This window comes from Symphalangus syndactylus, chromosome 15 (genome assembly GCF_028878055.3).
Source record: "Symphalangus syndactylus isolate Jambi chromosome 15, NHGRI_mSymSyn1-v2.1_pri, whole genome shotgun sequence".
In the NCBI taxonomy this organism is placed as follows: Eukaryota; Metazoa; Chordata; class Mammalia; order Primates; family Hylobatidae; genus Symphalangus; species Symphalangus syndactylus.
The window spans coordinates 73511001-73538861 of NC_072437.2; the positions used below are offsets into that span (position 1 = coordinate 73511001).

The following is a 27861-nucleotide window of genomic DNA, read 5'->3' on the forward strand; positions in this document are numbered from 1 at the left end:
TTATTTCATATAAGCTAAAACATCCAAATTACAGGTAATTTGAACAAGATTAAAAAGTTTATAACTTTTATAGAGTTTGATATATCTTTCCTCCAAAGCCTTCTAATATAAGACCCAAATATACACTTCTGAAACACTTTTCTTAAATTTTATATTTGTTAATTAGTAAATGTTTCCCAATTATATACACTATTACATTTATATAAAATCTAACTTCACATAAAATATACGAATGGAATACACGAGACTTGGTTGTATCATGTAGAAAATGAAAGGAAGTCAACGAACACAGGGTTTACAAATGGAAAAAGGTAATAAAATATTTTCCAATACTTACAAATCAAAATGACTAGAATATTCAAATTTATTAATCACACTAGACTTGTATAATGTTCGTAAGTATCCAAAATAGAAAATATATTTGGGTTATGACCTAAGATATAATAAAATTATTCAGAACTGCCTAAAGTGAACTATTATATGAGAAAAAGCATCTTAATATTTTCAGCTTACAAAAACCTACCCCATATCCAGTAGCTATAGGTCTAGTAACTGCCGTGCTTGATATTTTAGCAGTTATCTTGGGGAGGAAAAAGAACATAGTTAACAGGATTCAGACTGAACTATATAATAGAAAACTGGAAAAGAAATAGAAAATATAGACTCATCAATAAAGAAATATTTCTATAATACTTAGAATGATTTCTTTTAAATTATCTTAAATATTAGGGAGCTCAGGTATTTTAATTACGTGAGAAGGAGACTCATTCTGGAATTCATTTTAAAGGAGAAAGGGGACTTTTGAACGATTTGAAGTGCCAATAAGAAAGATTTTTTTCATGCTTGCAACCATCACGAATTAAACATTTTATTGCATAATTATTACTGCTAGCCACTAGGCCAAACAATAGACACAAGATTTGGGGTCTGAGAACTTGGGTTTGAATCTCAGCTATCCCTACAACAGATACCTTTATTTAATCTCTTTGAACCTACAGTTTTCTCATCTTTTAAATAAGAATATAAAGTATATGGATCACAAAATTGTAGTTAGAATCAAATAGGAGCACATCAGTGAAAGTATACTAAAAATGTTAGTTGTTAGGTAGAATTGTTAGAAATATTTATTAAATATCACTCATGGAGGAATTCTACTTTCGGCTATGATGGACTGTTTTTAAAAACCTTCTCACTAAGAACTATTAAAAAATATACATGGGGTCAAAATTTTTTTTTTTTTAAATGTGAATACATTAGGGAACCATCAAGACAGTGAAGAATTACAAGGTCTGAAAATAAAGAAGAGACGGGAAGAGAGGTGAGCCCGCATTTAGGCCTGCTTTCCTCCTAGAGGCATCTGTTAATTCCAAAGGCAAGTCTGAGTCACTGGACACAGCTTTTGAGACTCACAGCCTGAGGGGATAAACACTGGAGATGAGGGCCTGCCAAGAACGCAGCCCCGGTAATCCTCCCGGCTTTAGATTGTGATCTCAAAAGGCTACACCCTAAGACTAAAAGGTAAATAATAGTATACGAGCCCTCATAAGGGCTGACATCCAATTCAGAATCATCTCAAACCCGACTGGATTAAGGTGACCATGGATTCCTACTGCTGCTAGTACCATAAGTAAAAGTAAATTCTTTCCTGTGAAAGATAAGATCCTTTAGCACCGTGCTATCCAATAAACTTTCTGTAGTGATGGAAAAGTTCTGTATTTGCCCTTTTTGATAAGACAGCCATTGGCCACACAAGGCTGTTGAACATATGAAATGTAAGCAGTACAACAAGAATTTATTTATTTTAGTTTTAAATAATTTAAATGTAAATAGTTTCATGTGGCTAGTGTCTCTCATACTGAGTAGTGCAGACATAGAGGCATAAAGTATCTCTAAAATTTTTCATTTATAATGTCTCTCAATTAAAACCAACCAGACATACAAGAGGCAAGACTACCTAACCAAAAGCCAAGATAAACAAAAGAATAGAAAGAAACTCAGAAGTGGATACATATAATGGAAATATCAGACATAGACTTTAACATAACTATGCTTAACATGATCAATAAATTAAAAGATTAGTAATAGCAACTGAAAATGAACTAAAAACTATAAAAAAGGAATATACATGGAAATTCCAGAACTGAAAAATAGCTAAAAATAATATAAAATCCCGGCACTGTCCAGGCAGTAGTAAAACTATTAATTTATACTAGACTTTAAAAAGTTAAAGATGAGTATCATAATATTTAGGGAAACACTAATAGTCAGAGAATGTAAACTACCAAGATAACAGAAAAAGAAAATGGAATAATAAAAAACAAGCAAAAAAGAAGGCAAGTAAGGAGAGAAAATGAAATATACAAGAGCCAGGAAAAAACAAAAGCAAATAGTAAGATAGCAAATTTAAAGGAAATCAATAACTTCATTAAATGTAAGTGGAATAAATACTTAACTAAAATAATAAGATTGTCAGACTATTAAAAAAATAAAAACCAATCACATGCTGCTGATAAGAATTACATTTTAAATAAATCGATATAGAAAAGTTGGAAGTAAAAAGACAGGAAAGATATACAATAAAAATGCTAGACAAAGAGCTTGTATAGCTATAACAACATATTAATACCTTACAAACAGACAAAAAGCATTACTAGAGATAGAGGCATACTTCGTAACAATAAAAGGCTCAGTTTACTATGAAAATATAGCAATTCTAAATATCTGCTCCATATATATAAAGCAAAAACCTAAAAAAAATACAAACCCACAACCAGAGTACAAGAATTGATCACACTTTCTCATTAAAAATAGAACCAGTAGGCCAGACGCAGTGGCTCATGCTTGTAATCCCAGCACTTTGGGACACTGAGGTGGGTGGATCACCTGACGTCAGGAATTTGAGACCAGCCTGACTAACATGGTGAAACTCCGTCTTTACTAAAAATACAAAAATTAGCCGGGTGTGGTGGCTCACGCCTGTAGTCTCAGCTACTCAGGAGGCTGAGGCCCGAGAATCGCTTGAACCCAGGAGGTGGAGGTTGCAGTGAGCCAAGGTCATGCCACTGTACTCCAGCCTGGGCAAGAGAGTGAGACTTGGTCTCAGAAAGAAAGAAAAAAAAAAAGTAGGCAAACAAAAGATCAGTAAGAATACTGAACATCTAAACAAAACCATTAACACACTTTACCTAACTGACATATTACACTGTACCCATCGTGGAACATATATTCTTTAAGAATGCGTTTGGGACATGAACAGATTTCAAAAAATTGAAAGCATACAGATTATGTTCCCTATCTAAGAATAAAACTAGAAATCAGTAACACAGAGATAACTAGAAAAATGTATTGTGTTTGGAAATTAAGAAATATACTTCTAAATAACCCACAGGTCAAAGAAGAAATATCCATGGAAATTACAAAATATTTTGAACTGAATCATAATGAAAATGTAATTAGAGGTAAAAAATATGGGAAAAAACATACATATATGTTAATTCTGTAGGAAAACAAATGCCTGAATTATAGGTGATAACATATAAAGTTGTTAGGTGAACTTTAGACATTGGAAGGTATTTTAATTTGTATACATGTTTCAGGGCTTAAACTCATGCTTGATAAGGTTGGCTCCAGGTCTTAAGAAAAAACTGAAAAGGAAGGATATGGGTCTCCGCAACTTCTTCCATGAGAACAAACTGAGGGGATGACCATTATTTTTTTAACTACTACCTAGTGACTAAATCTCGTTTTTGTGTTTTGTTGTTAGCATTAGGCAGCTCCTACACTCTCTTCCCTCATTCATCTTGTACCCTTACCTGCAATGCCCTTTTCTCCTGTATCTCAAGGTCAATCTCAATTCTACATATCCCGTAATAATCAACTCTTAATTTACCTTCTAAGCAACCTCTTCTGATTTTCCCAACTAGTGGTAAATAATCTCTCTTTGAAATTCCATAGCAATTTATACTCTTTTATTATAATTTATTGCTTCATGCCTTGTAATATCTAAGTGTGTCCATTTAATTTTCCTTCTGAAGATTGTAAGCTCCTTAGGAGCAACTAGAATTTTGTCCTCTTAAGTGAACCTGTAAGATGTTTCATATGAAAAGTATAAAACTTTTTCCCATTTAATATAACAAGTAGGATGTGATGAAAGTATTGTTCAACAGAGGATCAAATGACCCACACACTATCCCAGTTACAGATAACTGTGAGACCTTGGCTTTTCTAGGCTTCAGTTTCCTCATCTATAAAATAAGAATCTCCAAAGTCATTTCTAAAGATCTTTTGAAGGGCCACCTGGCAAAATTATCACCTGTTATGTGATCCCTGAAATCACTTAATTGAAGACAAAGTTCACTGATTTACTAAGTTAGTCAATAAAGATGTATGGAACACTTAAGTAGACAAGGAAAAGAATGATGAATAAGATAATCTGCCTATTTGAAAAGCTTACAGTGTAATCACTAGCCTAGTGCAAGGACTCAGAGCCTATGGTTTTTCTTCCCATAATGAAGGTAACTTCAAAATTAAAATATGGGTTGTAAAAGAATTAAATAAATAAATAAAATATGGTTTTAGAATGTGTAGTGAAGAATTAACTTTACTCAAAGAGAGCTCTGGCCTCTGTTGTTGGCTCCTAGGAGATGACTTCTACACCCCTGAAATGCTCTGCCTGACAGGAGTGTCTTTGTTTGCTCCGGCTTTGGCCACTGGTCAGTCTATCAATGTGATTCACAATGGGAGCTTTGGGACACATCAGCTTCTGGAGTTACTAGCCCAAACCTCCGGGACTAGAGACTAAAGGTTGGCATGGTGGGTGGTATGTGATCAAGCCTCAGTAAAAACTATGAACACCAAAGTCTCGGGTAGGATTCCCTGGTTGGCAATACTCTTCAAGTACTGTCACACTGTGGTTAGGAAAAGGTACTGCCATGTCTTGCTCCACAGGGAGAGGATAATCAGAAGCTCTCTGTTTGGATCACTCCTAGGCCCTACTCTATGCATCTCTTCCCTTGGTGGATTTTAATTTGTATCCTTCCCATGATTAAACTGTAAGTATAGGAGATTTCAGTGAGTTCTTTGAGTCTTTCCAGAGAATTATCAAGCCTGAGGATGGTTCTGGGAACCATGAACTTGCAGTTGGTGTCAGAAGTGGGAGTGGTCTTGTGGAGGACTGACTGTGTCCTCTACCTGTGCAGTGATTTAGCCAAACTCATTACAAGGAACCACATTAAATGCATTCACCCTAAATGAGATGGGCAAACTACTCACAATGATTTATTTTTGCTAGATAAGTACGTAGGACAGGGAGGACAGGAGAACATGACAAAGTGAGGGAAGATAATAGCAGAAGGACACTTCATCTAAAGCAAAGGAGTTTGGGCTGGATAGCTCTTTATTACTGGGGGCTGGCCTATGCATTGTAGAAGGGTTAGCAGCATCTCTGGCTGCTACCCACTAGGTGCCAGTAGCACCCACTCAAGTTGTGACAACTGAAAATATCTCTCCAAGCATTGCCAAATGTCCCTGGTGGGGGGGCACAAGTGCCCCCAGCTGAGAGCCACTGCTATATAGTATTAGATAGGTAGGGAGAAGCAGCACTCAAAAAAGGAGTATTAGACATAGAACATTAGGGATAGAACTTTCTCTACTTCACTACTTAGTGTCAACCTTGTTTATTTTCAACTACAAACAAAGCTTGGCAGATTTCATGCACTGTGAAAGGCAGATGTCTATGCTTTGTATGACACATACAAAAACCTTAATACTAATACTAAAAAAACTACTCTAGCAATTCATGTACTCATAGAAAATTGAGTATTAATATTAATACAAGGAAGGGTAATCTGTAAATTAAGCCCCAATGTTTTGAGGGATCAATATTTATGCCACTTTAAAAATCAGAAAAGCAAATATTTTTAAAACAATGAATGTTTTAGGTAAACAATATTCTGATGCCTAATAAAAATAATGTTTACAGTTTGAATAACGTAAGAAATCATTTGATCTCAAATAATTTAAAATTCACCTACTAGATACACTGAAAACTATAAAACATTGATGAATTAAAGAAGACATAAACAAATGGAAAGGCATCCTGTGTTCATAGGCTCATAGACTGAAATACTTAATATTGTTAAGATGTCCATACTACCCAGTGTATTCAATACAATCCTTATCAAATCCTTACTATCCCAATGACTTTTTTTTTTTTTTTTTTTTTTTTTTTTACAGAAATAGAGATTCATCCTAAAATTCATATGTAATATCAAGGGACCCCAAGTAGCTAAAACAATTGTGAAAAAGAAGAACAAAGTTGGAAGGTTCACATTTCCTGATTTTAAAACATATTACAAAGCTACACTAATCAAAACAGTATGGTTACTGGCATAAAGACAGACAAATAGACCAACAGAACAGCATAGAAAGCCCAGAAACAAACCCTTACATATATGGTTAAATGATCTTCAACAATGGTGCCAAGACCATTCAATAGGGAAAGGATGGTCTGTACAGCAAATAGTGTTGGGAGAACTAAATATCCATGTGCAAAATAATGAATTTGGACCTTTATCTTATACCATATATAAAAATGAACACAAAATGGATTAAAGATCTAAATGTTAAGACCTAAAACTACAAAAATGCTAGAAGAAAACATAGGGGAAAAGCTTCATGACATTGTTCTTGGCAATTATTTCTTGAATATGACACCAAAAGCACAAGCGACAAAAGTAAAGATGGACAATTGGGACTATACCAAACTAAAAAACTTTGGTGTATCAAAGGACACATCAGTGTGAAAAGCAATCTACAAAATGAAAGAAAATATTTGCAAATCATACATCTGATAAGACATTAATATCCAGAATATATAGAGAACTCCTACAACTGAATAACAAAAATGAACAAGTGTTCATTGACAGATGAATGAATAAACAAAATGTAGTATAAACATACAATGGAATACTATTCAAACTTAAAAAGGAAGGAGATTCTGTCACATGCTACAACATGGATGAACCTTGAGGGCATTATACTAAGTGAATAAGCCAGTCACAAAAAGACAAATATTCTGAGACTCCACTTATGTAACGTATCTAAATTAGTCAAATTCATAGAAATAGAAAGTAGAATGGTAGTTACAGGGGCTTTGGAAGTAGGAGAAAATGGGAAGTTTTTGTTTAATGGATACAGACTTTCAGATATACAAGATGAAAAACTTCTGAAGATCTGTTTCACTACCATCTAAACTTAGTGATGGTTATAATCTTTAACACTACAGGAATATACAGGTGAAAATGGTTAATTTGGTAAATTTCATGTTATGTATTTTTTACAATTAAAAAAATTTTTTTTTAACTTACTGGAGGTCTTCTGCCATGACTAGTCCTCACAGCTTGCTGAAAAGCTGCATCATTCTCCAATTCCTAAAACGAAAACGCAAATTTAACATTCAACACAGAGTAAGAATTGGGGGAAAAAATAAGTTTAAACTCCTGTTTGGTACTCAAGAGCCTCTATAATTCATCTTTTGCCAACTAGGTAGGGACATCTAGGTAGGGATGAATGGACTCTTACCTCAAATCTCCCCACTTCACACTACCCAGAATAGCAAACCTCCTTCCTCTCCTAGAATGAGGAGTACTGGTCATGTTAGCCAATTTTATGGACATCTTATTGGCTACAGTTTTAATGAGTGGCATCACAATGCCAGGTTGAAACATCAAGTATACAAGGATGTGGCCTTTCTTCTGTTTTTTTTTCCTGGTGGCTTGGAATTGAGATTTACATCTCTCTTTCTCTCTCTCTCCCCACCATCCTCCTGTCTTTCTCCTCTTCTCCCACCCTACCTGATAAAGCCTCAGGATAGAAAAGGCCATATTTTCTACAAGCAGGGGGCACTGTCTTTGGTGCCATTTCCATCTGCCCAAATGAAAAGGATTTTTCATGGAGAGGTCAAGTCTGAGACACAGACTGGAGCTAATCTAAGCAAATGGGGGGGCTCAACAAGTCCAACCTGCACTGCCATTTGGAATCAACATCTTAGTAGAAATAAAATGTTATTTTGCTTTGCTGATTCCTGAAATGTACTTACATTCCCCTTCAGGAAATTTGAGGAAAAGAACACTAATCAAGGGCAGGATATAAAGGTTCTTGTGTTTCCTGAACAAAATACCATTTTTATAGTCTCTCAAAAGCACCCAGTCTCACCAACAGCCAATCTTCCAACCATCCTGTACTTCCTACTTCCCCTTCTCTAACACACACTCTGGCTTTAACCCTTCAGACATATTAAATGCAGTTCTCATCCTTGCCTCTGATTTATTTCAATCTACTTCCCACAAAATATACTTGTCAATTATTTTAAAAATAAACAATACATAAAAAATAAAGTCACTATCAATTAACTTTTTAAAAATTTGAAAATAATCAAAATAAAATGTTTATATTACCAGGATGCTAATACAATGCTTTTAAAACATAATTTTATTGCATATAAGCCTTCTTCTTTAATTTTTACTTTAAATTATCTTTTTTTTTTTTTCTTTTTTGAGACAGGGTTTCACTCCAACCTCCAGGCTGGAGTACAGTGGTACAATCACAGCTCACTGCAGCCTCAACTTCCCAGGCTCAGGTGATTGTCCCATCTCAGTCTCCCTAGGAGCTGGGACTACAGGCACACACTACCACAACCTGCTAATTTTTGTATTTTTTTAGAGACAGGATTTTGCCGTGTTACCCAGGCTGGTCTCAAACTGAGCTCAAGTGATCCACCCCTGAGCCTCCTAAAGGGATTACAGGCATAAGCCACTGTGCCCAGCCTAAATTATCTTTGTAACCTTCCATATCAACTACATAAAATTACACAATTCTCAGTCACCCACAGAAACTAAAGACTTTTGAATGAAGTATAAATCCAAAGGTAACCTTCAACATAATTTATTATTATTATCTTCTACTTTAGCAGATCTTTGGGTAAAAAAATTTCCCTTAAGATTCCTAAATTATTAGTAAAATTTGGTTAATCAGCTCAGTAAATCCTAACTAAATGACAAACTAAAAAGGACAGTCAACAAATTCTCCAATTACAAACACCAAACTTATACAACTTTTGGAAATCTTTGTCACTTTGTTAACAAATTCCATCTTCTATGAATATCTTAAGCCACTGCTGCAAGAAATTCATTATTTATTGAACTTATTATTATAGTTAAGATCAAAGAAAACCAAGCATAAGCCAAAAATTATTTTTACTTCACTGTCTAATTTATTTTTGGGTCTGATATTCTGAGTATTCACTTCACATTAAATTATGCAGCCACAATGCAACAACCTGAGGAGATAGGAAGTGTCCCTGGTGCTTTAAAAATGATAATCTTCAGGCCGGGGCGGTGGCTCTCGCCTGTAATCCCAGAACTTTGGGAGGCTGAGGTGGGCGGATCATGAGGTCAGGAGATCGTGACCATCCTGGCTAACACAGTGAAACCCCGTCTCTACTAAAAATACAAAAAATTAGCCAGGCGTGGTGGCAGGCGCTGGTAGTCCCAGCTACTCAGGAGGCTGAGGCAGGAGAATGGTGTGAACCTGGGAGGCAGAGCTTGCAGTGAGCAGAGGTCGCGCCAATGCACTCCAGCCTGGGCTACAGAGCGAGACTCCATCTCAAAAAAAAAAAAAAAAAAGATAATCTCCATGATCCATTAATTCCATTTCTGGGACTCTATCCCAGGTAGTTTGATTAAAACATAGAAAATTATTTACACATAAATTTTTTCACTACAATGTTATCTACAACAGCAGAAAACAGGAAAAAATATCCTATCATGAGAAAATACTTCTTTAGTTTTTTTAATTTTTTTTTTTGAGAGGGAGTCTCGCTCTGTCGTGCAATGGCATGATCTTGGCTCACTGCAACCTCCACCTCCTGGGTTCAAGCTATTCTCCTGCCTCAGCCTTCCAAGCAGCTGAGATTACAGGTGCCCGCCACCATGGCTGGCTAATTTTTGTATTTTAGTAGAGACGGGACTTCACCATGTTGGTCAGGCTGGTCTTGAACTACGGACCTCAAATGAGCTGCTCACCTCAGCCTCCCAAAGTGCTGGGATTATAGGTGTGAGTCCCCGCGTCTGGTGGAGAAAATACTTCTAATCACCTATATGTTTTTAATATTATGTAGTCATTAAAGTAATATTTATTTAAATATTTAGTATCATGAGACACTGCTTATGATGTAGTTGAATGTAAAAAAGTAAACAGAAAAGTAATTACTAGTTCAATTCCAAACATACTAAAAGAAAACTGTGTATGTATACATGAAGGAAAGACAAAGAAAAAAATGTTTAAAATGTTGACAGTAGTTATTTCTGACTGATGGGATTACTAGTTTTTGTTTCCATGATTAGCATTTCTTAATTTTATAATTGGGAGAATGAGGAGGTTTCAATGGTTTTCCTGATTTATACTAAATTCCCTTGAAGGAAAGAACCCAGTCATGGCAGGATTCATCACTGCTGAAAAAAGGGCCATTGGGTCCTGAATAATCAGCAGCAATAACCAGGTAGTACGTATAGTGGGACTTGAGTGAGACTCTGAGATATACTGGTTTCAGGTGCGACCCAGCACATTCACAGCTGTGGTGGCTACAAAGAGAGACTGCTTCTATTTGAGATTAGAAGAGGGGAGAGTAAAGGGGACTTTGTCTTGCAACTTAGGTATCAGCTCAGCCACAGTGGGTTAGAGCATCAAGTGGGTTCTTAGGGTCCCTGATTCTAGGCCTTGGCTCTTGGATAGCATTTCTGGACCTACCCTGAGCCAGAGGGACACCCACTGCCTTGAAGGGTGAGTCCCAGGCCTGGCAGAATTCACCAAAACCTGAAGGAATAGCCCTTGGGCCTTAAGTGAACATTGGCGATAACCTGGCGGTACTCTCTGCGGGTCTGTTGTGGTGACAGTCACAGGAGAGAATCTGCTGCCTGGGGAAAAGGGTGGAAAGAGTGGGAAGGACTTTGTCTTATGGTTTCAGTGCCAGCTCAGCAGCAGAAGAATAGAGCACCAAGGAAATTTCTAAGGATTCTGACTCCAGGCCCTGGCTCCCAGACAGCATCTCGGGACCTGCCCAGGGCCCAGGGGAACTGGTTGACTTAAGGGAAGGATACAAGCCTGGCTGGCTTCACCAAAAGCTGTGGGATACAGTGAAAGCAGTATTAAGAGAGAAGTTTATAGTTATAAGTGTTTACATCAAAAAAGAAGAAAAACTTCAAATAACCTAATGACGCATCTCAAAGAATAGAAAAGCAAAGCAAACCAAACCCAAAGTTAATAAAAGAAAATAATAAGTATCAGAGCAGAATAAATGAAAATGAATCAAAGATGACAATATAAAAGATCAACAAAACAAAAAGTTGGTTTTATGAAAAGATAAAATTGACAAATCGTTAGCCAGACTAACTACAAAGAAAGAGAGAAGACCAAAATAAGTAAAATCAGAGATAAAAAAGGGACATTACAACTGATACCATAGAAATGTGAAGGATCAGTTGGATGCAGTGGCTCACACCTGTAATCCCAGCACTTTGGGAGGCCTGGGCGGGCAGATCTTCTGAGATCAGCAGTTCAAGACCAGCCTAACCAACATGGTAAAACCTCATCTATACTAAAAATACACCATTAGCCGGGCATGGTGGCACATGCCTGTAATCCCAGCTACTCGGGAGGCTGAGGCAGGAGAATCGCTTGAACCCGGGAGGCAAAGGTTGCAGTGAGCTGAGATTGTGCCATTTCACTCCAGCCTGGGCAACCAGAGTGAGACTGTCTCAAACAACAACAACAACAACAAAACCAGAAATTTGAAGGATCACTAGAGGCCACTATGAGCACCCATATACCAATAAATTGAAAACCTAGAAGAAACAGATAAATTCCTAGACATATACAACCTACCAAGATTGAACCATGAAGAAATCCAAAACCTGAACAGACTAATAAGAAGTAACAAGACTGAAAAAAAAAAAAAAAAAAAAAGAAGTAACAAGACTGGGCCAGGAGTGGTGGCTCACGCCTGTAATCCCAGCACTTTGGGAGGCCAAGGAGGGCAGATCATGAGGTCAGGAGATCGAGACCATCCTGGCTAACATGGTGAAACTCTGTCTCTACTAAAAAAAAATACAAAAAATTAGCCAGGCGTGGTGGCGGGCACCTGTGGTCCCAGCTACTCGGGAGGCTTAGGCAGGAGAATGGCATGAACCCAGGAGGCAGAGCTTGCGGTGAGCCAAGATTGCACCACTGCACTCCAGCCTGGGCTACAGAGCGAGACTCCATCTCAAAAAAAAAAAAAAAAAAAAAAAAAAAAAAGAAGTAACAAGACTGAAGCCATGATAAAAAGTCTCCTAGCAAAGAAAAGCTCGGCACCTGATGGCTTCACTGCTGAATTTTACCAGACATTTAAAGAAGAACTAATATAAATCCTACTCAAATTACTCCGAAAAACAGAGAAAGAGGAAATACTTCCAAACTCATTCTATAAGGCCAGTATTACCGATACCAAAACCTGACAAAGATGCATCAAAGAAAGAAAACTATAGATCAACATCCCTGATGAACATTGATGCAAAAATCTTCACCAAAACACTAGCAAACCGAATTCAACAATACATTAGAAAGATCATTCATCATCACCAAGTGGGATTTAGCCCAGGGATGCAAGGATGGATCAACTTATGCAAATCAATCAATGTGATACATCATATCAATAACAGAATAAAGAACAAAAACCACATGATCATTTCAACTGATGCTGAAAAAGCATTACGTAAAATTCAACATCCCTTCATAAAAACCCTAAAAAAAAACTGTGTATAGAAGAAACATACCTCAACATGAAAAAAGTCATGTAACAGACTCACAACTAATATACTGAATGAAAAAAAACTGAAAGCCTTTCCTTTAAGATCTGGAACATGACAAGGATGACCACTGTCACCACTGTTATTCAACACAGTACTGGAAATCCTCGCTAGCGCAATCAGGCAAGAGAAAGAAATAAAGGGCATCCAAACCGGAAAGGAAGAAGTCAAATTACCCTAGTTTGTAGATGATATGATCTTGCATTTGGAAAAACCTAAAGACTCCACCAAAAAACTATTAGAACTGATAAATTTAGTAAGGTTGCAGGATACAAAATCAACATACAAAAATCAGTAGCATTTCTATATGCCAAAAGTGAACAATCTGGAAAATAAATCAAGAAAGTAATCCCATTTAGAATATATATGAATAAAATTAAATATCTAGAAATTAACTTAACCAAAGAAGTGAAAATCTCTACAATGAAAACTATAAAACATTGGTGGAAGAAACTGAAGAGGACATAAGAAAGTGGAAAGATGTTCCATGTTCATAGATTGGAAAAACCAATATTGTTAAAATGTCCATACTACCCAAAGTAATCTACAGATTCAGTGCAATACCTATCAAAATACCAACGTCATTCTTCACAGAAACAGAAGAAAACATCCTAAAGTCTATATAGAACTACAAAAGACCCAGAATAGCCAAAGCTGTCTTGAGCAAAAAGAACAAAACTGGAAGAATTACATTACTTGTCTTCAAATTATACTACAGAGCTACAGTAACCAAAACAGCATGACACTGGCATAAAAACAGACAGACTAATGGAACAGAATAGAGAACCCAGAAACAAATCTAGACATCTACAGTGAACTCATTTTTGACAAAGGTGCCAGAAACATACATTAGGGAAAAGACAGTCTCTTCAATAAATGGTGCTGAGAAAACTGAATATCCACATGCAGAAGAATGAAACTAGACCCTTATCTCTCACCATATGCAAAAATCAAATAAAAATGGATTAAGGACTTAGAAATCTAAGACCTCAAACTATGAAACTACTAAAAGAAAACACTAGGGAAACTCTCCAGGACACTGGACTGGGCAAAGATTTATTGAGTAATACCCCACAAACACAGGCAATCAAAGCAAAAATGGACAAATGAGATCACGTCAAGTTAAAAAGGCTTCTGCGCAACAAGGGAATCAACGAAGTGAAGAGACAACCCACAGAATGGGAGAAAATATTTATAAACTATCCCTCTGACAAGGGGTTAATAACCAGAATGTGTAAGGAACTCAAACAACTCTATAGGAAAAAATCTAATAATCTGATTTAAAAATGGGCAAAAGATCTGAATAGATAATTCTAAAAAGAAGACATACAAATGGCAAGCATGTATATGAAAAAGTGCTCAACATTACTGACCATCAGAGAAATGGAAATCAAAACTACAATGAGATGTCATCTCATTCCAGTTAAAATGGCTTTTATCCAAAAGACAGGTAGTAACAAATGCTGGTGAGAATGTGGAGAAAAGGGAACCCTCATATACTGTTAGTGAGAATGTAAATTAGTACAACCACTATGGAGAACAGTTTAGAGGTTCCTCAAAAAACTAAAAATAGATCTATCATATGATCCAACAATCCCACTGCTAGGAATATACTCAAAACAAAATAAATCAGTATGTACCAGGCTGTTCTTGCATTGCTATTAGGTTGGTGCAAAAGTAATTGCAGTTTTGCAATTAAAATGGCAAAAACTGCAGTTTCTTTTCCACCAAAGAATGCCTGAGATTGGGTAATTTATAAAGAAAAGAGGTTTGATTGGCTCATCGTTCTGCAGGCTGTACAAGCATGACATCAGTATCTGCTCAGTTTCTGGGGAGGCCTCAGGGAGCTTTCACTCATGACAAAAGGCAAAATGGGAGCAGTCACATCACATGGGGTGAGGATGGCACCAAGAAGATAATGCTAAACCATTCATGAGAAATCCACTCTCATGATCCTATCACCTCCCACCAGGTCTCACCTCCAATGCTGGGTATTACAATTCAACATGAGATGTTGGTGGGGATAAATATACAAACTATATCACAGTATATCAAAAAGATATCTGCACTCCCATGTTTGCTGCCGCAGTATTCACAATAGCCAAGATTTGGAAGCAACCTAAGTGTCTGTCAACAGACAAATGGATAAAGAAAATGTACATATATACAATGGAAAACTAGCCATAAAAAAGAATGAGATCCTGTCATTTGCAATAACGTGGACGGAACTGGAGGCCATTCTATTAAGAGAAATATGCCAGGCACAGAAGGACCAACATCGCATGTTTTCATTTATTTCTGGGATCTAAAAATTAAAACAACTGAACTCAAGGAGACAGAGAATAGAAGGATGATTACCAGAGGCTGGGAAGGGTAGTGGCAGGGGAGGGGGTGGGAATGGTTAATAGGTACAAAAAAAAAAAAAACAGAAAGAAAGCATAAGATCTAGTATTTGATAGCAAAATGGGGTGACTATAGTCAATAATTTAATTGTACATTTAAAAATAACTAAAATAATATAATCGGATTGTTTGAAACACAAAGGATAAGTGCTTGATGTAAAAACACAAAGGATAAATGCTTGATGTAACAGAAACCCTATTTACCCTTATGTGATTATTACATACTGTATGCCTGTATCAAAATATCCCATATTCCCCATAAATATATGCACCTACTATGTACTCACAAAAATTAAAAAAAAAAAAACAAGACATTTCAACTTTAGAATTTTTTTTAAAACCCTAATTTTAAATACCTTCAGGTGATCTAAGTCTTTTACACATTTGGATAGCTAGTGCTGAAGAATACAAGTATATATAATTCACCTTAATTCATTTTTGTAACCTGTCTCATGATCTTTCCTTCTGCTGCAATTATTATTTTTGGTGGAAGTCAGTAGAGTCTTCTGTAATAGCACTTTCCTAGGTTTTTGAATCAGCTTAATTTAATCTAAAGCATAATAAAGTAGAACTCTCAAATCCACAGTCTTCATAAACCAGCTGGTTAACTAAGACCAATGTAAAAAACAAGTAGTTTTTGTTACCTCGATATCATAGATTGGATTGTAGTCATTATAGCCGGAATAAAGATCATCTTCATCTGTCTCTGGAGCCAGGTGCACATTTTGCATCATTTGTACCTAGGAAAAACTGGCAATGTAAATATGTTCTTGGTATAAGAAATATTTTTTTTTTTGAGGTATATCTTGCTCTGTTGCCCAGGCTGGAATGCAGTAGCACAATCACGACTCACTATAGCCTTGATCTCTCTGGCACAAGTGATCCTCCCACCTCAGCCTCCCTGGTACTACAGGCTTGCGCCACCACACCCAACTAAGTTTGAATTTTTTTGTAAAGATGGAATCTCCCTATGTTGCCCAGGCTGGACTCAATTTCTTGAGCTCAAGTGATCCTCTCACTTTGGCCTCCCAAAATGCTAGGATTACCAGCATGGGCCACCATGCCAGGCCAGAAATAATTCTCAATTCCAATAAAGTATAACTATTTAATGACATTTCTGGTCAAATTTATCTATATATATTTTCATGGCTTCAATTTTTTCCCATCAAATTCCCGAAACTAGATGTCAAAACATTTAAGTTATTGCCCTCATTTCACATTTATTTCACAACTTCGACACTGAAAGAATAGTGACAGGCACTAGAGGGGGTACAATTGATTATCCTGATTTTCATGGAGCTTAGTATCAAGTGCAGAAGAAAGGTATGCAACAGTCAATTAAAATGCAAGGCAGAAACCACCACATACCCATCAGAATGTGTAAAATTAAAAAGACCAACAACACATGATGTCAGCAAAGATGTGGAGCAACCAGAGTATTCATACATTGCTGATGGGAGTGTAAAATGATACCCTTTGGGAGAAAAGTCTTGCAGTTTCATAAAATTAACATGTACCTTTTATCACCCAGCAATTCCACTCAAAAATATTTACTCAAGAGGAATGAAAACATATGTCTACAAAAAGATTTATATAAGAATGTTCACAGCAGCTGTCGACCTAAAGAAAGGAATCGAGGCATAAAATACAATTCTAAAAAGTTTACTTGAGCCAAAATGAGGACAGCTGCCTGTCCAGAACACTCAGACTTCATGTAGCCTTGGACGGGCGCTCCATTCGGCCTTTGTTTCAAGCAGATCTTTAAAGGCAAAAAAGTGGGGCAGGGAGTGGGCAAAGCTGTCTGTCAGAAATTCTCACTGGTTTACAAAAATAATGTTGATTAGTGATTGGCTACATTGTATGGGTTATAGTATCCAGACTGTGACATTGTTAGATTAATTTATAGCTACTTGTGGCAATAGCAAGCAAGTTTCAAGACATGATTACTTAGCCCAAGAAGGTAAAGAAGATGTGACTGCTGTTTCACTCCCACACCTCTCTGGACCTGGTAATTTAGAGGAGACTCTCGTTCTTCAAATTAAACCTTTCTTTCCTTTGTCACAAATTAAACCTTTCTTTTCTTTGTCACAGCTTTATTCATAATACCGAAAAATCAGAAACAAACCAGATACCCATCAGTAAAATGGACAAGCAAAATGTGGCATACTTACACAATGAAGTACTATCCAGCAATAAAAAACAATCCCAATTATGCTAAGTGAAAGAAGCCTTACATAAAGCATACATTATGCACTGTTTCCTTTATATGAAGTTCTCAAACAGGCAAAGCTAATTTACGGTAGAAAACCATCAGAACTGAGGTTGCTTCTTGGGGATGGGGAGTAGGGATTGAATGGAAACGGACACGAGAGAATTTTCTGGGGTGATGATAAATGTTCTATATCTTGGCAGGGGTTTGAGTCGCACAAGTGTATGCATTTTTGAAAACTCAGCAAATGTACTCTGAGATTTCTGCTTTGTAAATTTTATCTCAAAAGTAAGAACTATAAACAAATATTGAACTGTATAATTGATATGCATGCTGGTATTTCAGGGAACGTGTAAATAGCTGTAATTTAGCTTAAAATACTATAAGACGGCTTAGGCCAGGCGCCGTAGCTCACGCCTATAATTCCAGCACTTTGGAGGGCCAAGAAGGGTGGATTACTTGAGGTCAGGAGTTTGAGACCAGCTTGGTCAACATGGTGAAACCCCGTCACTACTAAAAATACAAAAACTAGCAGGGCATGGTGGTGTACATCTGTAATTCCAGCTACTCGGGAGGCTGAGGCACGAGAATCGCTTGAACTCAGGAGGCAGAGGTTGCAGTGAGCTGAGATCATGCCACTGCACTCCAACCTGGGTGACAGAGTGAGACTCTGTCTCTAAAAAAAAAGATGGCTTGATAGATGGATTGAGAGATAGGTAAATGGATAAGTACATGATAAAGCAGCTATAGAAAAAGGTTAATGGTGGAATCTAGGTAGCAGGAGTAACATTCGACATAAAATTCTTTAAACCTTGCTGCATGTTTGAAATTTTTCATAATGAAATGTTGAGGGAAAAAATGCAAGACAGAAAAAAGAGATATCAAAGCAAAGTGAAACAGAAGAGTGAAAGCTGATCATACAAATTGAGTCATTCTTGTCATACCCAACTAAAACAGAGTCAAGAAGCTGGGGTGTGTTGGTGGGGAGGCACTCAGGACACATAACATTGCTTGAAGAATGGAATTCTCTGCAAGTCTGGCTGCTAAAACCTGAGGCCGATTTTACTTATAGCTGCTGAGATAACTTGCTGCAAATATAGGACTAATTCTGCCCACCACAGCTACCCACCAATTAGAACTTGCCAGCTTCCCAGAACCTCACTAGTTCCAGTGAACTTTCTCAAAGAGCACTACATAACACTTCTCCTTTTGATAAACCTCCAACCTTCTCTTTGTTCTTTGGACATACCAAAGACCACCTGGTCCTCAAACCACAATTCTTTCTTCCCAAATAAAAATGTAAAATTTCAAGATTTATCTCTACATTTTGACTTGGACAGAAGCATGGGAAAAATGAAATTACCATATAGATATACTATAAATCTAATAATTACTAAACAATCTGGCAAAGATTCCTGGAAGTATCGTTCAAATCAAGTCAATATTTTAGGCAATTTGAGGGGTGGGAGGTGGAGGAGGGCTAATTACCCAAGAAATGTAGCACTGCTAGTATTCAAGAAATGTATTTTCTTTAAAGCAAATACATATTTTCTTAAGGCCTGTACATTTTAAATGCACCAGCAAATTCCTAAGAAATTTTCAGCTTAGGCTGGGCGCAGTGGCTCACGCCTATAATCCCAGCACTTTGGGAGGCCAAGGCGGACAGATCACGAGGTCAGGAGATCGAGACCATCCTGGCTAATATGGTGAAACTCCGTCTCTACTAAAAATACAAAAAAATTAGCTGGGCATGATGGCAGGCACCTGTAATTCCAGGTACTCAGGAGGCTGAGGCAGGAGAATGGCCTCAACCTGGGAGGAGGTTGCAGTGGGCCGAGATTGCGCCACTGCACTCCTGCCTGGGTGACAGAGCCAGACTCTGTCTCAAAAATAAATAAATAAATAATAAAAATAAATAAAAATAAAATAAATTTTCAGCTTAATCTTTTTCTCAGCATAATACCACATATATGTGGCTTCTCATAACCTTTAAAAATTATTTATATATTTTAAATACTAACAAAATTATTAGTTTTTGAACTATAATTCATATACCATACAATTTAACTTTTCAAAGTGCATAATTCAGTGGTTTTTAGTATATTCACAAGGTTGTGCAACCATCCCCAGTATGTAATTCCAGAACATTTTCATCATCCCACAAAGAAATATGGGGCCTGTTAGCAGCTCTCCATGCCTCCCTTCCCTTTCCCCAGTCCCTGGCAACCATATTAATCTATTTTCTGTCTTTATGGATTTCCCAATTCTGGATATTTCTCTTTTTTTGAGACGGAGTCTCGCTCTGTCGCCCAGGCTGGAGTGCAGTGGCGCGATCTCGGCTCACTGCAAGCTCCGCCTCCCAGGTTCACGCCATTCTCCTGCCTCAGCCTCTCCGAGTAGCTGGGACTACAGGCGCCCGCCACCACGCCCGGCTAATTTTTTTGTATTTTTAGTAGAGACGGGGTTTCACCATGGTCTCGATCTCCTGACCTCGTGATCCGCCCGCCTCGGCCTCCCAAAGTGCTGGCTGGATATTTCATATTAAGGAAATTACACAACATGTAGCCTTTTGTGTCTGGTCTCTTTCACTTAGCATAATGCTTCCAAGGTTCATCCAGGCAGTAGTATGTATCAATATTTCATTACTTTTTATGGCTAAATAATACATCTGCAACATTTTGCTTATCCATTCATTAGTTAATGGATGTTTGAATTGTTTCCACTTTTTGACTTTTATGAACAACATCACTATGAATGTGTGCGTACAAGTTTTAGCATGCATATATATGTCTAATTCTATTGGGGATATATCTAGGAAAGGAATTGCTGGATCATATAGGAACTCCATGTTTAACTTTTGGAGGAACAGCTAGACTGTTTTCCAAAGTGGCTGCACTATTTTACATTCCACCTGCAATGCATGAAGTTTCCAATTTATCCATGTCCTAGCCAACACTTGTTACTGTTCCTGTTTTTGATTATAGCAATTCTAGTGAGTATGAAATGGTATCTCATTGTAGTACTGACTTGCATTCCCCTGATGACTAATGATGTTGAGTATCTTTTCATCTGCTTATTATCCGTTTCTAAATCTCTTTGGAGAAATGTCTGTTCAGATCTTTTGCTCTTTTTTTTTTTTTTTTGAGACGGACTCTCACTCTGTCGCCTAGGCTAGAGGGCAGTGGCGCTGCTCACTGCAAGCTCCGCCTCCGGGGTTCACGCCATTCTCCTACCTCAGCCTCCCGAGTAGCTGGGACTACAGGCGCCCGCCACCAAACCCGGGTAATTTTTTTTTTTTTTTGTATTTTTAGTAGAGACGGGGTTTCACCATGTTAGTCGGTATGGTCTCGATCTCCTGACCTTGTGATCCGCCCACCTCGGCCTTCCAAAGTGCTGGGATTCCAGGCGTGAGCCACCGCGCCCGGCCTGCTCATTCCTAAAAATCGAGTTATCACATGAATTATAAGGATCCTGTATATATTCTGGATACTAATCATTATATAAATGATTTACAAATACTTTCTCCCATTCTGTACCTCATCATTTTACATTCTTTGTACTATCCTTTTAAGCACAAAAGTTTTAAGTTTTTTTTTTTTTTTTTTTGAGACGGAGTCTCGCTCTGTCACCCAGGCTAGAGTGCAGTGGCGCGATCTCGGCTCAGTGCAAGCTCCGCCTCCCAGGTTCACGCCATTCTCCTGCCTCAGCCTCTCCAGCAGCTGGGACTACAGGCGCCCGCCACTACGCCCAGCTAATTCTTTGTATTTTTAGTAGAGACGGGGTTTCACCGTGTTAGCCAGGATGGTCTCCATCTCCTGACCTCGTGATCTGCCTGCCTCGGCCTCCCAAAGTGCTGGGATTACAGGCGTGAGCCACTGCGCCCAGCCAAAAGTTTTAAATTTTGATGATATACAATTTATTTTTTCTTTGGTTGCATGTACTTTTGGTATAATATCTAAGAAAGAACTGCCTAAGGTCAAGAATATTTATATCTATGCTTTTTTTCTAACAGTTTTAGCTCTTATATTTAGGTCACTGATCCATTTTGAGTTAATTTCTCATTACTTTTTGAAGATGAAAATTAACTACTATGAGGGCAAATGTCACCCACATAGAAATGGTCATTCCAAAATAGCTTCAAAAGGTATTGAAAAGGCCGGGCGTCGTGGCTCACGCCTGTAATCCCAGCGGGCGGATCACGAGGTCAGGAAATCAAGACCATCCTGGCTAACACGGTGAAACCCCGTCTCTATTAAAAATACAAGGGAAGTGAGGAGCGCCTCTGCCCGGCCACCCACCGTCTGGGAAGTGAGGAGCGCCTCTGCCCGGCCACCCACCGTCTGGGAAGTGAGGAGCGCCTCTGCCCGGCCACCCACCGTCTGGGAAGTGAGGAGCGCCTCTGCCCGGCCACCCATCGTCTGGGAAGTGAGGAGCGCCTCTGCCCGGCCGCCCCGTCTAGGGGGTGAGGAGCGCCTCTGCCCGGCCACCCATCGTCTGGGAAGTGAGCAGCGCCTCTGCCCGGCCACCCATCGTCTGGGAGGTGAGGAACGCCTCTGCCCGGCCGCCCCGTCCGGGAAGAAGTGAGGAGCGCCTCTGCCCGGCCGCCCCGTCCGGGAAGAAGTGAGGAGCGCCTCTGCCCGGCCGCCCCGTCCGGGAAGAAGTGAGGAGCGCCTCTGCCCGGCCGCCCCGTCCGGGAAGAAGTGAGGAGCGCCTCTGCCCGGCCGCCCCGTCCGGGAAGAAGTGAGGAGCGCCTCTGCCCGGCCGCCCCGTCCGGGAAGAAGTGAGGAGCGCCTCTGCCCGGCCGCCCCGTCCGGGAAGAAGTGAGGAGCGCCTCTGCCCGGCCGCCCCGTCCGGGAAGAAGTGAGGAGCGCCTCTGCCCGGCCGCCCCGTCCGGGAAGAAGTGAGGAGCGCCTCTGCCCGGCCGCCCCGTCCGGGAAGAAGTGAGGAGCGCCTCTGCCCGGCCGCCCCGTCCGGGAAGAAGTGAGGAGCGCCTCTGCCCGGCCGCCCCGTCCGGGAAGAAGTGAGGAGCGCCTCTGCCCGGCCGCCCCGTCCGGGAAGAAGTGAGGAGCGCCTCTGCCCGGCCGCCCCGTCCGGGAAGAAGTGAGGAGCGCCTCTGCCCGGCCACCCATCGTCTGGGAGGTGAGGAGCGCCTCTGCCCGGCCACCCATCGTCTGGGAGGTGAGGAGCGCCTCTGCCCGGCCACCCATCGTCTGGGAAGTGAGGAGCGCCTCTGCCCGGCTGCCCCATCTGGGAAGTGAGGAGTGCCTCTGCCCGGCCACCCATCATCTGGGAAGTGAGGAGCGCCTCTGCCTGGCCACCTATCGTCTGGGAAGAAGTGAGGAGCGTCTCTGCCTGGCCGCTCCGTCTGGGAAGTGAGGAGCTCCTCTGCCCGGCCGCCCTGTGTCTGGGTAGAAGTGAGGAGCTCCTCTGCCTGGCCGCTCCGTCTGGGAGGTCTACCACGGAGGCCAGAAGCAATGTGGGGGCTGGACGTGGTGGCTCACGCCTGTGGTCCCGGCACTCTGGGGGGCGAGGCGGGTTGATCACTTCGGGCTAGGAGTTCGAGACCAATCTGGCCAACTTGGCAAAACATGAAGAATACAACAGACAAACCAACCAACCAACCCAGTGACAACAAAACAGGTCTACCCTGGAGTCATACTCTAATTTTTTCTATTTTCTTCCCTTTCTGATCCTTTATCCCACTTTCTTTTTCTTCCTCTTCCTTCTCCCTCTTCTTTGTCAAATAGAGGATTGAGTTATTATCACTGATCCATATAAAGTCCCTCTCTCATTTATTTTAACTCCCACCCCCCATTTCTATTCCCCGACTTCCCATGTGCAACCTTCCTAATATGTTTGATACGCATCTTTTTGTTTGTATGTATTTTTAGAAAATGTTTATTGTTTTTGTATGCAAAAATTAATAAAAAATAATAATAATAATAAAAAAAATACAAAAAACTAGCTGGCCATGGTGGCAGGCGCCTGTAGTCCCAGCTACTCGGGAGGCTGAGGCAGGAGAATGGCGTGAACCCGGGAGGCGGAGCTTGCAGTGAGCCGAGATTGCGCCACCGCACTCCAGCCTGGGCAACAGAGCGCGACTCCGTCTCAAAAAAAAAAAAAAAAAAAAAAAAAAAAAGGGTATTAAAAGTCACTGGTAAAAGATATATAAAATATTTTTAATTAAAAGCTTTAGCTCCGGTAATATTAAACCAGTGGTTCTTAAACACAAGTGATGCTGAGGCTACTGGTCTGGGGAACACTTTGAGAACCACTCTTCTGAACCATAATTTCGGATTATGAACCCTATTTAAGTCAGTTTAGTTGACACATAAGTTATAGAAGGAAGCAACTTTTAGAATGAGAAATCCTTTCTGCTAGGTTGGTAACCGGATTTTTAAAAGGTTTGACTTGAGACTTTAGTTGAACAGACATCTTGTGGAACATACAAATATTAAAAGACGTGGAAAGTGAGGCCAGGAAAGGTGAAGGGAATCAAGCATGGCTAATAGCTATGGGTGGCAGAACAACTGTTGTTATACAACTCAGGGTTTCTGGATTCTCCAGGCTATTTCCAAAGCAGCTTATACATGTAACAAACCTTCCATGTTGAAATAATCTGGGGATGATGCCACCTATGTTTAATATAAATTAAATGCTAGCAAAGCCTTTTTTTTTTTTTTAAGTGAAAGGTATGTTTTTTAATACTCTTCTACTGACTATGGACAGTCTACTTCAAGCTTTTCCAACCCCGGCCCGCACGTGGCACAGGACGGCTTTGAATGTGGGTCCAACACAAATTCGTAAACTTTCCGAAAGCATTATGAGATTTTTTTTTTGCGATTTTTTTAAAGCTCATCAGCTACCTTAGTGTTTGTGTATTTCATGTGTGGCCCAAGACAATTCTTCTTCCGATGTGGCCCAGGGAAGCCAAAGATTGGACACCCTTGGTCTACTTCCAAGAAGCCTACTGCAGTTTCTCAAAAAAAAAAAACAAAACAAAAAACTCACAACCAGAAAATCGGACTAGTAAATGTGTAATTTTAGGCTTAGAAAGAATCTTGGGACAACAGTACTTCACGTTTTTGGAATGTTTCCATCTTTTGGAGGCTAAGTACGCGCTTTCTGCATTCTGTTGTGTACTTTTATCTTCATTCCTGATTCAACTTTCATCAGGCAATTTCAAGTGCTTTACCTAACAAAAAAATTAAAGAGCGATGTGCACCGTCTCTGCTGTGCGATTCCAGAGCTGGCGCAGTCATCTAACTGGGTTTTAAGTTTCCCCGTCAGGCGTGACTGGGACTTGGGACAGCCATTGCCAAGCGGTCAGCGACGCCCGTCCCAGTTCAGAGGAGCAAGAAAAGCCTGTGAGCTGGGGACACCGATGTGAGAAACAACGACCGCGTTTCTGAGTGGACAACTCGGGAGCCTGAGGCAGAAAAGCAGGGGCAGGCCGAGTCCATTTGTGGCCCCGCCTCAGATCGCCCCGGGGCCGACAGGGGCGGGCGGGAGACGGGCGAAGAGGCCCTCGGCGGGGCGCGGCACACAGGACGCCGCAGGGGCACGGCTGCCAGGGGCCCTGAAGCACTAGGCCCCAGCGCCCTTCTCCTACCTCACGCTGAGGGAAGCGGGCGACAGTCAGTCGGGCCCAGGGACGACGCGGCGGTTGGCCAAAGCGCGACGCCGAGCCGTTGCCAAGCGCGGAATCCAAGGAAGCCGCTCCCACAGTCCTCCGCGCGGGGGCGGGCGGGGCCGGAAGCGCGGGGGCGGGAGGGAGCGCTGCGGGACGGGGGTGGTGCGGGAGGCCTGGGGAAGTGGGTAGGGGCGGAGAACGGCGGGTCAGAGAGAAGGGAGCCGGGTCCCCCACAGTGGAAGGGAGTGACGGTGGGCGGAGGGTGTTGAGGGGACGGTGCCAGCGGCTTGCGGGAAGCCGGGAGATGCGGGGAGAACGGTGGAGGAGAGGGCAAGGAAGGCCGGGGCCTCCCGTGGAGCGGAACCGGGGGGTTGGGAGGCTGGGGGCGGCCTGTGTGAAGGGGGCGGGGAGGGAAAGGCTCGCGACCAGTAGATGCAGGAGGGAGGAGGGCCTAGAGGGGCTTCGGGCTGGCGGCCTCTGTGAGGAAGGGGAAGGATATGGAACCAAGATCCTTTAAATCCTGATGAACTCATCCGTAAAGCAGATGCCCAAAGGATGATAGTAAGCTTACTGTGAGATAGCTCCCGGAGCCGCAGCATGAGCCTTGTGAACCTTGGAAGCCCATTTTCCGCGCAGTCACTAACTCGCTTAGTCACCCTGTGTAAAAGTTATTCTGGGATGACACCTGCCTGGGAAGTCTCACCTTTCCCCCCACCTCCTCCTGTCTGCGTATTGTTCTGTAGCACCCCGTGCACACCTTGATTGTAGCGCTTAAGGTGTCCGTTTTATTTACTAGACAGGGATTGAACCATTGTGTCCCAACCACCTAGAACCTGGGTCATAGTGTAAAGCTTAATAAATGTAATATAAATGGGGGAATTAAATTCATAATTGTTTAATGTTTGATTAAGTTTTGTCTTAAATTTTAAAAGTAAATGTTGGGGGTTGGGGGAGGGACAGAGGGAATCTAAAGACACCAGTAATTAATGAGTTTTTAAAAAATAAGTAGTGTTGGCCGGGTGCAGTGGCTCATGCCTATAATCCCAGCACTTTGGGAGGCTGAGGCCGGCGGATCACCTGAGGTCAGTAGTTGGAGACCAGCCTGGCCAAGGTGGTGAAACCCTGTCTCTACTAAAAATACAAAAATTAGCCCGGCGAGGTGGTGGGCGCCTGTAATCAATCCCAGCTACTCAGGAGGCTAAGGCAGGAGAATCCTTTGAACCCAGGAGGCGGAGGTTGCAGTGAGCCAAGATGGTGGCATTGCACTCCAGCCTGGGTGACAAGAGTGAAACTCCATCCAAAAAAAGAAAAAACGTAGTGTTGGGAGACAACTCTCCGTGGGTCCCCTGCACTTTCCCATGTTTTGTGAGCAGAGACACTGACTGCATTTGTTCTGGCTGGTATTTTTTAAGACGTGATTAACAGTTAAATTAGACTTGAGTAAAGCAGTTGGTCCTCCACAATGTGGGTTGGCCTCATCCAGTCAAGGGAAGGTCATAAGAGAAAAGACTAAGGTCCTCTGAGGAAGAAGGAATCCTGCCCCCAGACTGCCTTCAGCTCTTTTCTGGGTCCCTAGCCTGACCTACAAATTTTAGGCTTGCCAGCATTATAAATAAAGTTTTGGTGCCACAAAAGAAATAGCACTCAAATATAAAATTTTCTTTTTTCCTTCTCAGCAAGGCAATGTACTTCTATAGAAGGGTGTGCCCTCACAGATGGAGCAATGGTGAGCACACACCTGGACAAGGGAGGCGAAGGGGTTTTTATTCCTGACTCACGTGGCAGCTGCTGCTTTGTCCTTCCTGTGTTGGCTAAGGTTAGACGGCACAGGCTAAACTAATTCCGATTGACTAAAGAGAGTGATGGGGTAGGTGGTTTGGTGGGAAAAATGGTTATGGCAGAGCAGGAAATCGGAATGAGTCACGGTGGAGAATGAGTCAGGGCAGAGCAGGTAATCAGAATGGGTCAGGGTGGAGCAGGTAATTGAAAAAGATTGCTTTACGAGGAAGTTAAGTTTTTTTTGTTTTGTTTTGTTTTTTTTAATTGAGACAGAGTCTTGCTCTATAGCCCAGGCTGGAGTGCAGTGGCAGGATCTTGGCTCACTGCAAGCTCTGCCTCCTGAGTTCGCGCCATACTCCTGCCTAAGCCTCCCGAGCAGCTGGGACTACAGGCGCCCCCCACCACGCCCGGCTTATTTTTTGTATTTTTAGTAGAGACAGGGTTTCACCGTGTTGGGATGGCCTTGATCTCCTGACCTCATGATCCGCCCACCTTGGCCTCCCAAAGTGCTGGGATTACAGGTGTGAGCCACCACGCCTGGCCAGAAGTTAAGTTTAAAAGTAGAAGACAAAGAATTGAACATACTGACATATTGATTCTTTGAAGAGAAATTTAGAACTGATATCTAACACCAGCCTCCAATTGATTGAGCCAATTCCTTCAAATAAATCTCTCTCTGTAATATGCATACTATTGGATGTGTTTCTGTAGGGAACTCTGATTAATATACCTTTTCAAGGAACAGCTTTGGAAGATTAATTGTCTGCTTCTGGAACAAAAGACAGGTTTGTTGCTGTTCAGTTTAATAAAGAGAATGTCACCTTCCGGGGAAAAGGCTGAGCATGTTGGCTTGCAGTTCACTGTACAAGACTGGGCTTTCCTAAACTTGGTGTACCTGGGCAGTAAAACCAATCACATGTGCAGCATCCACCTGGA

General features: G+C 40.8%; 1 protein-coding gene across 12 annotated transcripts in view; it reads right to left on the minus strand.

Annotated features, from left to right (window-relative positions):
- IFT88 (intraflagellar transport 88) overlaps positions 1-25782 on the minus strand; it is a 128510-nt gene extending 102728 nt beyond the window's left edge. For 3 of the 12 annotated variants that reach the window (XM_055245284.2, XM_055245278.2, XM_063619015.1), the window contains exons 1-4: positions 25126-25273; positions 15949-16044; positions 7368-7430; positions 524-580 (exon numbers count right to left, since the gene is read on the minus strand). In XM_055245284.2, the coding sequence (XP_055101259.1) occupies positions 524-580; positions 7368-7430; positions 15949-16038 (210 nt within the window). In that variant the 5' untranslated portion in view covers positions 16039-16044; positions 25126-25273. Of the gene's footprint in view, positions 1-523; positions 581-7367; positions 7431-15948; positions 16045-20841; positions 20950-24379; positions 24493-24589; positions 24709-25125; positions 25320-25717 lie in introns of those variants that run through there. The other 9 variants (XM_055245281.2, XM_055245280.2, XM_055245277.2 and 6 more) reach the window with 7 other exon arrangements.
- Positions 25783-27861: the final 2079 nt, after the last annotated feature.